The sequence below is a fragment of the Physeter macrocephalus genome, chromosome 11 (genome assembly GCF_002837175.3).
Source record: "Physeter macrocephalus isolate SW-GA chromosome 11, ASM283717v5, whole genome shotgun sequence".
Classification (NCBI taxonomy): Eukaryota; Metazoa; Chordata; class Mammalia; order Artiodactyla; family Physeteridae; genus Physeter; species Physeter macrocephalus.
In genome coordinates, this window is record NC_041224.1 from 47,694,460 (window position 1) to 47,710,158 (window position 15,699).

A 15,699-nucleotide genomic window follows, 5' to 3' on the forward strand; every position below is an offset into this window, starting at 1 on the left:
GGATCACTTAACTGCGCATTTCCGGAAATTATAATACCAAATTTTGTCAAACTTACCTTTCATGTCGGAACTGGGGCCAACATTGTGAGAAGGGAACTGCTGTGACAGGCAATGAAAATGATATTTGGGGGCAAGAAGGACCTTGAGGCCACCTCATTCACCATCACTTTGACACCCCAACTCTGCTTGAGTTCATGAATACCTAAAAGTTACCTGTGGTTTTCCTAATGGCTCTTTAAAAAGCCTATCTGAAAGCACTTTAATATGAGAAATTTCTCAATGCTGAAATTGTTTCCTTAATATTTTCATAATTCCTTTCCTTTCCTTTTCTTCAAAATTCTGAACATCTGCATTTTTATCTCACATTTCTCACCAAACTTCACTAATAAAAACTTTTTGTTTAAATCTGCAGTACTTCAAGGGAGAGACTATGCAGTGCAGTCTTATTTTCTTTTTTTTACTTTTAGCTTCTTTGTGACTAAAAGTAAATATAGGACATGTAAAATTTCCCAAAAGGATTTTGGAAAAAATAACCCATCTTGAGAAAATTATAAAAAATATTTTCAAATATATGCTCACCTTCTCTCTTTCAGCAGGAAACCTATTTTGTGAAACAAGGATGAATAACCTCATAACATTGCATTAATGATATTATTTTGTACATTTTGTTACATTGTGGGAGTAAATAGAAGAATATGGCTTTCTAAGACTAAGACGAGAATACTTCCAACTTGGTTATTTTCTGTGATATTTTACAGTAAAAATATTGTGAGAATACTGTGGTGATACTTTTTAAATTTTACACAGTTTACTTACCATTTTCTTTCACAGAAAGTTAGTTGTAGTTTATTTGCCACTGGAGGCTTAATGCTGATAATTTACCCATTTTCTGTTTCCTAATTAACCAGGAAAACTTTCCCGCCAGCAATGCGGAAAGATTGCAAGACCTGAAATCAACTGTTGACCTGCTAACAAGTATCACCTTTTTTAGGATGAAGGTACATCTTTTATTTTTGTCACTGTCTTCATGTGACATAATTTACTCCCTGGTAGAGTCTGGTTTTACCCTCCTCTTGATCAGTACTGTTCATCCCCATTGATTAAGATGCGGGTGCTTTTGCCTGAGCTAAATGAATCTTCCAACATAATGTGTGTGGAAAAAGAGATTATCCTAGACACTTAAGATATTCTGATACATTTGGTTCAAATTTAGTTTTAAGTTAAATTCATCTTAAACAAAGTTCTCTAGTGAGTGGATGTGACACTTACCGGAAAAAAAAAAATCCCTAAGAACATTAAATGGAAATGGAGTTCACTTTGCATTCCAATTTTAACTGAGATGTCTTGCCGACTTTTTCATTGCAAGAGAGTAGCCTCTTTTAAGTTCACCCTAATTGTAGCAACTTCCATTTCCTGCCCTGGGAATGTCTATATAGGAATACGTGTGATTGTTTAATCCATTGGTATAATTAATTGTTATCTACCAACCTACGCAAACATTTCTTTTTAGGTATATCTTCTCTGCTTTAATAGCAAGTTGTCTGCAATTATAATTTGGCCAGCCGGACAATTCATGTAAAGCCTTTCTTAAAACTACTTGTCAGGCTATGGGCTAAACATTTTTGCCCTTTGAAAGAGAGTTTATGATTTTTTATTCAGGAAATTCCTGTACAGAAAAAATAAGAAATAATTATTTTTCTTCTTTTCAGTTGCCCATGATTATCTTCACTAAAACAATAAAATTGGTATTTTATAAGAGAGAAAGAAAACAAAACCATACTGTATAAACCATCCATCCTTTAAAGTTCAATTAAAATTCATTTGGTTTGAAGTCATGGTAAAATTAGGTGACTGGCATAAATAGAATTTACATCAATTCTGATCTGCTGGCCGTAGCTGCTGGCAAAGTGCATAGAGGGTGATAGAACTGATCCAGGCTCTCATTGACAAGTGATGCCTACCATTGACATTGAGGGGGGTAGGAAAATGGGAGTGAGGGAGGGGAGTGCCAGCACAGTGCTGAATACCTGCCTTTCCTCAATCACCAGCCTTGCAGTGTATAGGAAACAAAATCATTTCAAACTTGCAAGTCCTCCTCCCCCACCCTCACTACCCGCTGATGACCTTGCTTCTGATTTCACTGGAAAAACAGGAGCAACTACTGGAGAGCTTCCTCAAGGTCTGACCACATGCTCCCGCCACCCACCCATCTACTTACTTACCTGCATCTGTGCCCATATTCTGTTCCTTCATTTTTTATTATGATTGCTTAGCTGTTTGTTCTCCTAAAAAAAAAAGCTGTATCTTCCACTAATGTAATTAATTTCTTCCCCTCCTGAGTTACTAAAACAGTGGTCCAGCAATCTTCCTCACTCACCTGATTTATCAGTCTTCCACACTCTACTGGATATTCCCCATCACCAAACATGCTATTATTTCCAGTCCTAAAAATATTTCTCGACTTCATTTTCTTCTACAGCTACTACCCTTATCCTTCTTTTCCTTTAATACCAAAACCCTTCAAAATAGTCCTTTTTACTTTTTCTTTCCAATTTATTTTCTCGAATTGTCTTCTGAACAAGTTTTCTTGTTCTGTTGTCTTTTTCTCCTCATTATAGACAGTAAAATTCACTCTTTTTGTCATAGAGATCTATTAGTTTTGACATGTGTGGTTGTATTAACCACCACTACAATAAAGATATAGAACAGAACAGTCCTATTAGCCTCCAGTATTCCCTTGTGCTAGTCCTTTATAGTCAACCTCTCTCCCACCTCCTGATCTGTTATTGTCAGATGGTTTTACCTTTTCCAGAACATCCTGTCAATGAAATAATAATCTATGTAGTGTAACATATTGGGTATTCAGCCTTCTTCCTGAGTGTATCTACAGTTCATTCCTTTTTATTGCTGAGTAGTAATTCTTTGTTATATATTATCTACAGGCATTTGGATTATTTCCAGTTTGGGGTCTTATCAAATAAAACTGTTAAAAATATTGATATATATATATATATTTTTTGTGTAAACATAAATTTTCACTTTCGTTGGATAAATAACAAGGAGGGAGATTCCTTGGTCATTTGGTAAGTGTATGTAAAACTTTACAAGAAATGCCAATTGCAGTAGTTCTACATCTTCTGGTAAAGCTCTTGGCATTTTCCATGATTTGATTTTATTTTTTTAGCCATTCTAATGATGCCAAAAACTCAGCCAGCCTCTGTGCACCAGTGTCAAATTGAATCTCAGAGACAGAGTTTTGGGTGAAGTAGAAAAACATAGTTTTATTGCTTTTCCAGGCAAAGTGGGGACACAGTGGGATCCTGCCCTCGAAAACTATGTGTCCCTACCTGGGAGGATTTGGCAAGGAGTTTTATAGCAATAGCTCAAGGGTGAGGTTGTGGGTAAGATTAGGGTGTGTGCAGGGCCTGCACTCCTTTAATCTGGCCTCAGGTAATCTGATGAGTTTCTGTGGTTCCTTTAATCTGGTGGCCTTCTTGAAGAGCTTCTCTGGTTCCTTTAATCTGGAATGAAGAATGCTGGCATCTTCCATTTGTTGGGGGTTTTAGTGCTATAAAGAACTTAAAGATATTGTTATGTGTATCCCTGAGGCAGAACCATGACCTGGCCCCAAGGCTGCACTATTGTTTCTTGGCTGCTCCTCCCTTGTCTCTGCATCCCCTCCCTTCCCTGATTAGCAACTGTTCTAATCTGCCCTTTGGAACTCAGGGAAGGTCATGGAGGCTGGAGTCTATTCCCTACAAACAAGAAATGGGGGCAAGAAAGACTTCTGTGACCAGGAGCCCCACAGGATCCTGCTCAGTTTCACTAATAGGAATGAAGTTATATCTTATTATGGTCTTAATTTTATTTCTATATTAATTAACAATGTTGATCATGCTTTCTTAAGCTGATTTGCCATCTGAATTTCTTTTGTGAACAGTCTGTTGAAATGTTTTGCTCACTCTTCATTCTTATTGTTGAGTATTGAGTTCTTTATTTACTCTGGATACAAATCTTTTGTCAGGTACCTTATTTGCTGAAGTTTTCTCCCTGTCTGTGTTTTGTCTTTTCATTCTCTAAAATTATCTTTTGCCTAGCAAAAGTTTTTAATTTTGATAATGTCTACTTTATCAGTCTTTCTATTTACAGGTAGTGCTACTGACGAAACTAGGGTCACAAAGATTTTTCTGTGTTTCTTCTAAAAGTTTTATTTTACCTTTTACATTTAATCCTGAGTTCCATTCTGAGAGTTTTTTTTTTAATAAGTTGTGAGGTATGGGTCAGGATCATTTTTTTGTATATAGATGTTCAGTAGTTTTCACATCATTTATTGAAGCGATCATCCCTTATTCATTGAATTTCATTTTCGCATCGTTATAAAAAATCAGTTGATCATATTTGTTTGGGTCTATTTCTGGACTCTGTATGCTGTCCAAATGTCTATACTTTTACCATTACTATGCTGTCTTGATTACTGAAGCCTTATAGCAAATCTTAAAATTAGATAGTTTTCGTCTTCCACCTTTTTTGTTACTTTTCAGAATTGTTTAATAGATTATATTAGTTCTTATTGGGATTTTGGTTGGGATTGCATTAAATCTATAGAGCAATCTGTAGAGAACTAAAAATTTTTAAATATTAAATCTTCAAATCCACCCTTATTTTTGGAACCTACTCCAATTAGACTTTTAGCCCATCGCTTCACCAAAAATGATCTTGTCAAAATCACCAGTGACCATCACTTTGCTAAATCTAGTGGTCAGTCATCAGTCTTCATCCTACAGTGTTCAGTATCACTTAATATATTTTATCAATCCCTCCTCCAGGAAAGCCTTTCTTCCCTAGATTCCAGGATACCCCTCTTGCTTCTTTTTTCTCCTATCTCATTGGCTGCCTTTTTTCTCTTCTCCATTGCTTTGTTCTTTCTCATTTGTCTAATGTCATAGGGCTAGAATTACCCAGGGTTTATTTTCTGGACCCCTTCTCTTCTCTGTCCATACTCATCTAGTCTCATTTCTTCAAATTCTTCTCTAAGCTAATAATTCTCAAATTTATATCACTAGCTCAGGCATCTCTACTACTCCAGACTCATTTACCCAAATGTCTGTTTGAAATCTACTTGTATGTATAACAGGCTTCTCAATCTTAACCTGTCATAAACTGAGCTCCTGATCTTCCAAGCATAGTCTTGCTCATCTAGGTTGAGACCACTTCCAGTGTACCAGTTATTTAGGGCTAAAACCTTGGTGTTAGGCCACCCCCCCATAGGCCTACAAGGCCTGTACTTGCCCATCTTCAAGATCAAAGAAAGAATCCGGAATCAGCAACAGAGACGTCAATGGTTTAATGGATGGGGGATCTTATGTATCTGAAACAAGGTCCTGGAGTGAGACCTCACTGTGTGCCCCAGGCTCTCGGCCGGCCATGAAGGCAATCTTCACTCCTGGGAGGAAGGGGAGGTTACCAGTTATAGGGGAATTGATGTCAGGTTGGCCCCTCAGTTACCAGGGAAACCAGCAGAGGGGCATGTCCCTCACCACCCCTTTGATAGGTTATCATCGTGACTAAAGTTAGACCAATCATTAGCTGGGGCCTGGGGCAAGTATGTAAGAAGGTCAGTCAGGTAGTAGGGTGTGGCTGAAGTAGGCACTCGTGGAACAGGAGATGTACAGAGAGCAAGAGGTCAGCTGTCTTGGGTGACCTGATCATACACTTGGGGTGTCTTTCTCTCACACTGGTCACCCAATCTGTCAGCAAATTCTGTTACCAGTTCCTTCCAAAATTAACCAGAATAGAATTTCTTCTAATAACTCCTTGCTCTGCCATAGTTCAAGCACTGTCTTCTCATGACTGAATTATTGAACTATTCCCATCACTGGTCTTTCTGCTTTATCCATAGCCAGCCTTAAGGAAGCATAAGGGAGCCGTTTAAAAAGAATAGGTCACTTTCCTCTTCTGCTCAAATAGTCTACTTTCTTCCCACCTTGCTCAAAGCTAAGGTTCTTGGAGTAGTCTATTTGCAGTTTTTCCACTGGTCCCATCCTGTTACTTCTCTGAATTGATCTACTATTGAAGTCCTTTGTATTAAATTCTATTCCACTGAAACACTTTCTATCCCTCTTCTTCGGTTTATATTTTTTTTTCAGCATGCAACATCATGTAATATATTTTACTGATTTCTTTTGTTTATTATCTACTAAAATTTAGCTTCACGAGGAAAGGGATTTTTGTTTCTTTTGCTCACTGCAGTGTCACCATTGTCCGATATATAGTAGGTGATGATAAATATTTGTTGAGTGGTTGAATGGAATGAATGAATGATATTGTGATTGGTCACTTTAAGTATTTCTATTTGAATATTTACAACTATGCTCGTTTTCTCTGAGTTGTTATATTAGGATGTTAAGGTGGGTGTTTATACATTTAAAACATTTCTAAGATCACATTTCTCCTGAATACAGAAAGTTCAACTAAAATTGTTTATTGAATATTGTTTGATTTGTTTATACAGTTTATACAATGTTTTATTTTTGAATTTAAGAAAATATTTTGTCTACCAGGTTCTGGAGCTGCAAAGCCCCCCAAAGGCCAGCATGGTGGTGAAAGACTGTGTCAGGGCTTGCCTGGATTCTACATACAAGTATATTTTTGATAATTGCCATGAACTCTATTCCCAGCTAATAGACCCGGTAAGAAAAGATGTGTGTCTACTTTCTGTTCTAATGTCTGCTTCCATTCCAAGTTTAGAATGACAGTAAGTGGGAAAGTATGTTCATTCAACTTCACAATAACTGCAGGTTTTAAGAATTTCCATATCTTTTCTTCACATTTGAACATCACTTTCTTATATATGAGAGTGAAATAATTCACTCCTTAAAATAACTTCATGTATTAAAGGTGGATATTGTTGTTCAAGTTTTTCAGGTGAGGAGTCAGTTTCAAAAGAATTAAGTGATTTTCTCAAGGTCACAGTGGGCAAGTGGCAGATTTGGGACAAGAACTTAGGATTTCAACTCCTACTTCTATGTCCTTCCCCTAATTCATCTGCCTCCCTTATCATTTTTTCTCATAAAACTGATAGATGGGGACATATTTATAGAACAGGATGGTAACATTGTCACATATGTAAATTTATTATTAAGAAATATTTCTAAAAAGAAAATACAGAAAGTAAATCAAACATGCATATACTTACCACATAGATGATCAACTGTTAACATTTAGCAATATTTACTTTGCTCTTTATTGTTTAAAGCCATTAAATTTTAGACACAAATTGGCATTTCACTTTGTAGTTCTTTCAAATTCCATTCTCCTCCCTTCCTCTTCCTTCAGAAATGAACACTGTTTTAATATTGGTGAGTTTGAACATCTTTTCACATATGCTCAATGAACACTTCAGTTTTATTTTCTGTATATCGCCTATTAATTCCTTGTTGATTTTTCTCTTGGCTTTCCTGTCTTTTGCTTATTAATCTGTAGAAAATTCTAAAATATATTTTGGATACTAATCTTTGTTGGTTATGTAATTTCATATATTACTTCTCTCTTTACATGTGATGTGTCTTTTTGTTGCATTGAAGTTTTGTAATGCACACTATGATTTATATATATCGCTATTAGTTCTATAGAACTATTGTTTGGGGATGGCTCTTTAACATGTATCTATTGTCTATCCACTTCTCTGAAGAATGCAGTTGCTCAAATAGATACTGAAAACCGTGCAATTACCTGTGGAACTTCCTGGTTAGTTGAGTGGGGCAGATTCTAGAAAGCTGATGTTGGATGAAGGCGCATAGGACTCTTTCAAGCTAGGTTTCAGGCTGGGTTTTTTACAGTATTCATTCTTTCTGGGGTCACTGACTACTTAGCCTAATAGGAGGAAACATTAAAGCTGGCTTCTGTCATTGTATAAGCAAAACAACATAAAACCACATAATTGTTCTTAACTTTAGTTTAACATTCCCACTATGTGTGCTCTTGTTTGGAAACTTGGTTCTCTGGGATTTCTAGGGATTAAATTGTCTCTGACTTCAAATCTCCCCTTGGGTGGCTTTCTAATGGCTTCCCTTTGTCTATTCTCTACTCTCTATCTTCCTCCCACAAAGCTCTTTCAATTCTTCCTCTACATTTTCAACATCGTCTTTATTCTACCCAAAATATAAAAATTAAGCTTTTTATTATACCATATAAGTTACCCATACATAACTTTATAATCAATCTTAGCGGGCTTTACCACCTTTAATTTCCTACTCCTTGCAATTCCAAACTCAAACTGGTCCCCTCTCATGAGCCCTAAATTCTACTATTTTCTATGAACTGACCATCTTCTTTTACACTCATGTGTTTATCCTGTTCTATCTGCCTAAAATGTTCTTCTCCCATCCTCTGCCTTCAAAAAATCCAACTTAAATATGACCTCCTCTCCTACTAATTCACACTCAGTGGATGAATCAAATCATCAAGGTCAAGTGTCATATCTTATTTAGTGTCTAATATATTAATACTAATAATAGTAAAATAACAGCTTTATTTATATAAGATATATAGAAATATGTGCAGTTCCCATAAAGCAAACATACCCCTAATAAAAAGCAAATAAATTGTCACATCAAAATGAATCTAATATAGCTTAATATTTGCTTATTTGGCTTCAAAAACAACGTTTGCATGATTTTCTAACTAACTGGTATTCATTTTATGTGGATAGATTTATAGATTTTATATGAAATCTTGTTCATGTGGAGACTGTTTGGAGCTAAGCTTTAAATCTAAGAAAAAGGCTTTTCCTTAAACATTGTTATCATTTGAAATTCTAAAGAAAGCACCCGTTGGGCCTGAATAATTTAGGAAACTAATACTCCCTAGAGCCCTTCTGGAACCATCTTGGAAAAATTTTAATAATTAAGGCTTATCTCCCCTCAGTAGACTGTAACCCCATTCTCCGAGGAGCTCGAGTTAAGACCTTTTTCCTTTACACTATACGTCTGAATTGTCCTCAAATTCTGATGACTTTATCTTCAAAATCAAACAACTTATCTTCACAATACATCCAGAATCTAACCACTTTTCACCACCTTCATGCTCCCACCTGGTCTGAGTCACCATTGTTGCTCACTTGGATTACTACATAACTTACTAACAGAGCTCAGTGCTTCTACCCTACAACCTCTGTCTATGTTTAACAGAGCAGCAAGAATGATCCTTTTAAAAAGTAAGTCAGATTATGTCCCTCTTTTCCACATAATAGTCTAAAGTCCCTTCATTTTAGTCATGTTCAAAGTCCTTTCAATGGCAGTAAGACCCAGGATCTGCCCATATTGCACCTTCCACCCCACTTATTCTGTTACTCTGTCCTTACACATATCATCGTGAGTGGAGAGGAAAGTAACATGAACAATGCTGTATCCTTGGTACCTGCAACAGTGCCTAGATCATAGTAGGTGCTCAGAAATGTGTTTGTCGAATAAATTGAATGAATGAATAAACAATTACTTTTCTCAAACGATACAATAAGAAATTACAGGTTATTTGGCCCTTTATAAACAAGACTGAAAGAAGTGCTTTATCATAGGAGACTCTCAGTCCTTGTCTAAAACCTCTTGCAGTTGTATGGGGTAGTGTTGCAGGGTCCTGGACAAGATATGGGAGGAACTGATGAAAGCCACATCTAGTCCCAACCCTTAAAAACATCCTGAAGTTTCCTCCAGCTCTCTCTCTTCTGCTGTAGTAACCTGGAAGGACACACATTCCACATGGTATGGCTACCAGGTGGAGGACGGCTATCCAGCCAGCTTCAGCAATAACCCATTACTGCAGTAACTTATTGAGGTTAGGAGATTTATCTGTTACCACAACAAACTTGGCTTATTTTGACTAATAGACCTTCAAATCCATTTCCAACCTGCCACCCAAACTATCTACTTAAAATATATATGACTGTCCTATCTGTAGCCCCCATTCAATCATGGGATTAAGTCTAAACTTTGCAATTATTCAAAGGTCCTCTAAGATGTGAGCTCTGACTAGCTTTCCTTATTTCAATGTAATTTTCCCCTTGCTTTCTGTGATTCAGGACACTAAACTCCATGATGCCTCCATCCGCATTGTTTTTATCTACCTGGATTTGCTTCACCTCCCCAAACCCCTTCATGACTAACTCGAGCTCACTGACCTTTTCTTCAGAAAGCCGGAGTTGCTGCTCTCTGCTCTCATAATGCCCTGACATGTCGCCACTAGCGCACTTACCGTGATGCATTTATTAGGAATATAATGTAATATTTGTCTGGCCTGTCTTCCCTACTAGGCTGTGAGTTTCATCTTTGTAGCCCCAGTGTTCAACGCTATGTCTGACACAGAGTACAGTTGATTAAATAATTAATAAGAAAGAAATTTTATAAAAACAGCACTCTGTTACTTATTTATATTCTACTTCACTGACTCCACTTCGAAGTCTGTGGTCAAGAACATGATGTTTGAACCCCTGAGTTCAGATTCTGGCTCTACTGCTTATTAGTTTGGTCGCCTTGGATGAGGTAGTCAGCCTCTTCAACTCTCAGTTTCTTCATCAAGACATACTTTTAGTATTCATGCCACTTCTGTTTTCATCTGAGTTCTCTCTAGATAATGTAATGCCTGAAACCAAGAAACAAGAGTTTCAGGGTTGTTAGGCACAGTATAATTCTGATTATTTAAATGTAGAAGCTCTCTTTCATTCTTCAAAGGGGTTTTGAAGAACCATATAAAAATGAAAAACAAACTTGAGCAATAAGTTGAAATTGTTGCAGTTAGAAGAAATAGCTAAAAAAGGCTGGTTGCACACTCATGGAGCAGCATTTACCTTGGGTGAATCACCATGCCCATGTTTGTCCTTCAGTTTAGCAAAACTACGAATTCAGGTGTGGCAATGTGGACATAGGTGATTGATCTCTTGTATAAAGACACATGAGGGATCAATCTATAAACTAGCTCAATGTTCTAATTATATTTTTAATAATGAGTTTAAGAATCTCTCAAAAAGCTTATTAGCTTTTTGAGTAACCATTTTTATAAATTACCTATTCATAGCTTGTGCTTATTTTTTAAAATAGAATCTCTTTTTCTGGTTGCTATTCTAAAGTTACTTAGCTCTTTGTCAACTTTTGACATTGCAAAGATGTTCACAATCCTTCATCTGTATCTTTGTCACAGTGTACATTTGTAAGAAATTCTCATTTTTAATATAATCAAATTGACCAATTTTTCTATTTAAAATTTAGAGTATTAAAAAGTCTTCCCCACTCACCCCCAAATAGAGGATCTCCTTACGTGGAATTTCATAAAATGAATGTGTTCCAGCTTTGTAGTAATCACCGTTAGGATTGTCCAACTAGTTCCCCTGCTGTTGCTCCTAAAGCTACCTTCAGATTATGGATTTTCTTTTTATATAGATGATCTTCCAGGAGAGGACAAGCCAGTATATCTTCAAGTCTGTTTGAAATGTTTGGTCTTTTTAAAAAATTTTTTTTTATCTTAAAGAAACTGTTGTTTGTTCCCTGAGGTGTCCTCAGAACCTACACTAGTGCCTGGCATATTAGAATACCTTTAGGGTCCCTTTGTTTCCCTCCCAAAACAAATTTCCCTGCCTCTTACCTCTGAGGCAGTCTCTATTATTAATTTGATATTAGCTTTCTGGTTCATCTTTATGAACATTTATTATACGTGTCTATTAACCATTTGAGTATATGAGTATGTCTCTCTCATATACTACATTGTACAAACAAGCAGTGTAGTGATATGGTTACATGTACTAACTCCAGTACCAGACTAAAAAACCTTTAGTTAATTGGTAGGAATTATTCTGTAATTTTTAAAGCTTGGTGTTACTTTTTGTGAACTATGTATTCTGATACATTTAGGTACAGTTTTTTGATTTTTTTTTTTTACAGCTACCTATCACATAAATACACCACAATTTACATATAAATTCCAGTGTTTCACTTTTACAAATAATAGTGCAATGAATATCATAATGCTTTTAAAGAACAGAAGAATGCCTTCCTTTCCTCTGCTTTTCCATTTCTACTATATATAATGCAAACTTGGTTGTACCATTTGGTCAAAGCACCCTCTATTTTTTCACATCTTAAAATGTCCTTCAACTTATCTGATTCCCACAGGAAACACTGAGTTTAATGAGAATAGAAACTATTTTGTTTATTATTGAACTTGTAGTACATAACTCTGTACCTCACATACAGTAGCAGAAATCAGCGAGTAACTGCTTACTTAATAGAACTTCTATGCAAAAATATCTATATGTATGCAGTATGTTACTGCCATTCGTTTAAAAATTTTGACCAAGATATCTTCTGAAAACTTTTTTAGAAAAAAGAAAACACCCTCCCACAATATCTTAAATTGGCAACTTACATGAACGTATGCATGTCAAGTTTCAGAAAGTTTTTCTTGATTTGTAGATGTGTACTTTTTCAGTTATTTTAGCCAAAAAAGTTGCCATAGCTATTTTTGTTTGTTTTTTCTTTTGTTTTTGCTCTAGTCAATTCTAAATAATTCAGTAATAAAAGGAAAGTTTAAAATAAAATGTGACTTTGAAATTTACTAGTGGAAAAATTTCAATTCTATAACTCTTGAGATATTATTTAAATAGTAATCCTTAAGGAACTAGCTAGAAAGTGTCCCTGACTTTTCTTAGATTTTTTTTCCCTTGCAATGGACTTTCTTATGCAATCAGTAGCATTAGTTTAGGGAATGATGTTCATTCTGAAAAGAAGGTACTTTTTCACTACCTCCTGTGATTATTGTCATTACACTAGAACTAAGTAAATAAAGACACATTTTAAGCTTAACTTTTCTTTAAATTTTATTATAAAATATGTGGAAGAAAGTTTATAAGTAGGAAATTTCTTCTTAAGTGCCAGCTTCATAAGCAATATATAAATTCTTATAAAATGTTCAAAATGAGTGGTATCTTATTTATTAGTGAAGAAGACAGGAATGTGAAAATCCAAAGCCTCAAAAATTATTAGACTGTTATGTTTCCATCAGTGTATTTCAATTTTTCTAACAAAGTGAGGTCCAAAATTAAGCCACAAATGAAACCTTAATAAATTCTGAAAGAATAAACAACATGCAGAGTAAGTTGTGCCAGTAAGACTAGTGTAATCTTGATTCTAAAATTGGATAGTGACAATATTTGAAAAGAAAATTATAGACACATTTTGTAAATGAACACTGATTTAAACGTTCTAAATAAATTATCAAATGGCATATTTAAAATACAACCAGCGCAAACAATCTTATCTCAGGAAGTCAAGGATTGTCTGACATTAAGAAAAAAATTTATCAATATAAATCACTATAGTAGTTATCTAGAAGTGGAAGATCATATATTTATGCAATATATGTAGAATGAGCATGTGGTGAAATTTGATGCCTCTTTATGATTAAAAAAGAAACTCTCAAAAAATTAGGAATGGAACAGATTTTCTTTTATTTAAGTTTACATTAAAAAAAACTATGGCTAACATTAACAGATGAAATTTAGGTACATTCATTTAAGAAATAGAGATAATTATCCTATTAATACTGCTGTATAACATAATAGTTGAAGAAATGAGAATATAAATTAGAAAGGAAAAGAACTGTTATAATTTATGAGTCATATGACTATATGTGTAGGAAAACTAACAGAATCTACAAAAAGCTATTGGTTCACATAAGAATAAATCTCATTCAACAGATACAAGAACAATAGAATTTCTTTACACTAAAAATTGTGGCACATAGATTACTAGGGAAAGGAACAGACATTTAGAGTGTAAGCAAAATTGTCTCACCATATGGAGCTAGGGGTTGGGCGTTTGTGGGAAGAGCTGGTTTCTTGCCTAATACCATATCCAATGTGAACTTAAGAGGATAAAAAAGACAAGTGTTAATGTAATAATAATGATAGTATAGGTTAATACCTTTCTGATGCATGGTAGGAAAGACTTTTTAAAACTCCAAAGCACAGGGCTTCCCTGGTGGCGCAGTGGTTGAGGGTCTGCCTGCTGATGCAGGGGACGCGGGTTCGTGCCCTGGTCCGAGAAGATCCTGCATGCCGCGGAGTGGCTGGGCCCATGAGCCATGGCCACTGAGCCTGTGCGTCCGGAGCCTGTGCTCCGCAACGGGAGAGGCCACAACAGTGAGAGGCCCTCATACCGCCAATAAAAAAAAAAAAAAAAAAACCCAAAGCACAAATTTTAAATAGAAAAATTGATCTATTTAATTATTTTAAAATTGACAATTTATTATAAATGTACACAGCAAGAAGGATGAAAGATTGCAAAAAATCTTTGCAGTGTCAAAAGCTGACAAAGGACTAAGGAATTCCAAAATAGCAACCAAAAAAGATAGAGATTCCATTTAAACAATAGGCACAAAAAATGAACAGGCAATTTATAAAAATGCTTACTCAAGAAGCTTATAAGCTTTGAGAAGTTTCTTAAACTCATTATTAATTAAAGTAATATAGTCAAAACATCACTGAGCTATAATCTTATATCTAGCAGGTCGGCAAAAATTAATAAACTAGATAATGCCAATGTCTCCATTTCATGAAGAAATGGAGACATTGGCACTCTCATGAACTTTTGGTTAGCATGGAAACTAGCAACCAACAATCCTGATATTAGATCTATATATTAGACATATTTGCACAAAGATCCCTAAGAAGATATTTAATAGAATATTCACTTTAGCATTGTTTGTGATACTTAGAAGTTGGAGGCAATCCATATGTCATTCATAGGAGAATAGATACATAAAATGTGGTGGATTTACCCATAGAATATTATGGAGCAGTTAGAAGAAATGAGTTAGTTGTTTACCTAGTAACATGGAAAGAAATTTAAAACATACTGCTGAGTGGAAAAAAAAAAGAAGAAGAAACAGAAGGTGTTGTATAGCATAATACTACTTAAGTAAATTTAAAGTAAACACACACCACAATAATAACATTTTACAAGATCAGAGAAATAGATAAACACCAAACGTAGTGTATGATCTTATGTAGATCAGGAGGAGATGGAATTTTGGAATGGATGAAAAAGGAGTAGATGGAAGGATAGTTGGATGGATGGATAGATATACAAGAGAGATGGATATATGAATTGTGCATGGTCAAAATATCTGTATTTGAGATTTCAATGTTTTTCCTACCTCCAGTAAAAAAAGAATACATTAAGTCTAAATTTCTGAAGAAAAATATTCTGTATTTGTGATATATTTGGAATCTAGTACCTAATCTTCATAAAACCTTTAAATTGATATGAATTTGGTATCCATCAAGTATAGAACTGGATTAGATTTATTATTGACAGTACCTGCTTCACATGGTCATACAAAATAATAGGAATTATGACCCCTGAAACTGTATAATATTGTAGCCATAAAGCTACCCTATTAGAATCGATATTGCATTATATGATTTTTGTTTTAATGTGTTCCCACTTTAGAAATGTTTATTCTTTAAAAGTATACTTAATTCACAAATAATTACAGGCAAAAAAATCAATCTATGATGTGCTTCTTGGTTTTTTTTGTTTGTTTGTTTTTTTGTGTTATGTGGGCCTCTCACTGTTGTGGCCTCTCCCATTGCGGAGCACAGGCTCCGGACGCGCAGGCTCAGCGGCCATGGCTCATGGGCCAAGCCGCACC

At 35.3% G+C, this 15,699-nt stretch overlaps 1 protein-coding gene across 2 annotated transcripts in view; it reads left to right on the plus strand.

Moving 5' to 3' along the window:
- The window catches only part of UNC13C (unc-13 homolog C), a 654,288-nt gene that overhangs the window by 352,136 nt on the left and 286,453 nt on the right, over positions 1-15,699 (plus strand). For both annotated transcript variants that reach the window (XM_055087954.1, XM_024128858.1), the window contains 2 exons: positions 909-998; positions 6,561-6,689. In XM_055087954.1, coding sequence (XP_054943929.1) covers positions 909-998; positions 6,561-6,689 — 219 coding nt within the window. The remainder of the gene's footprint in view (positions 1-908; positions 999-6,560; positions 6,690-15,699) is intronic.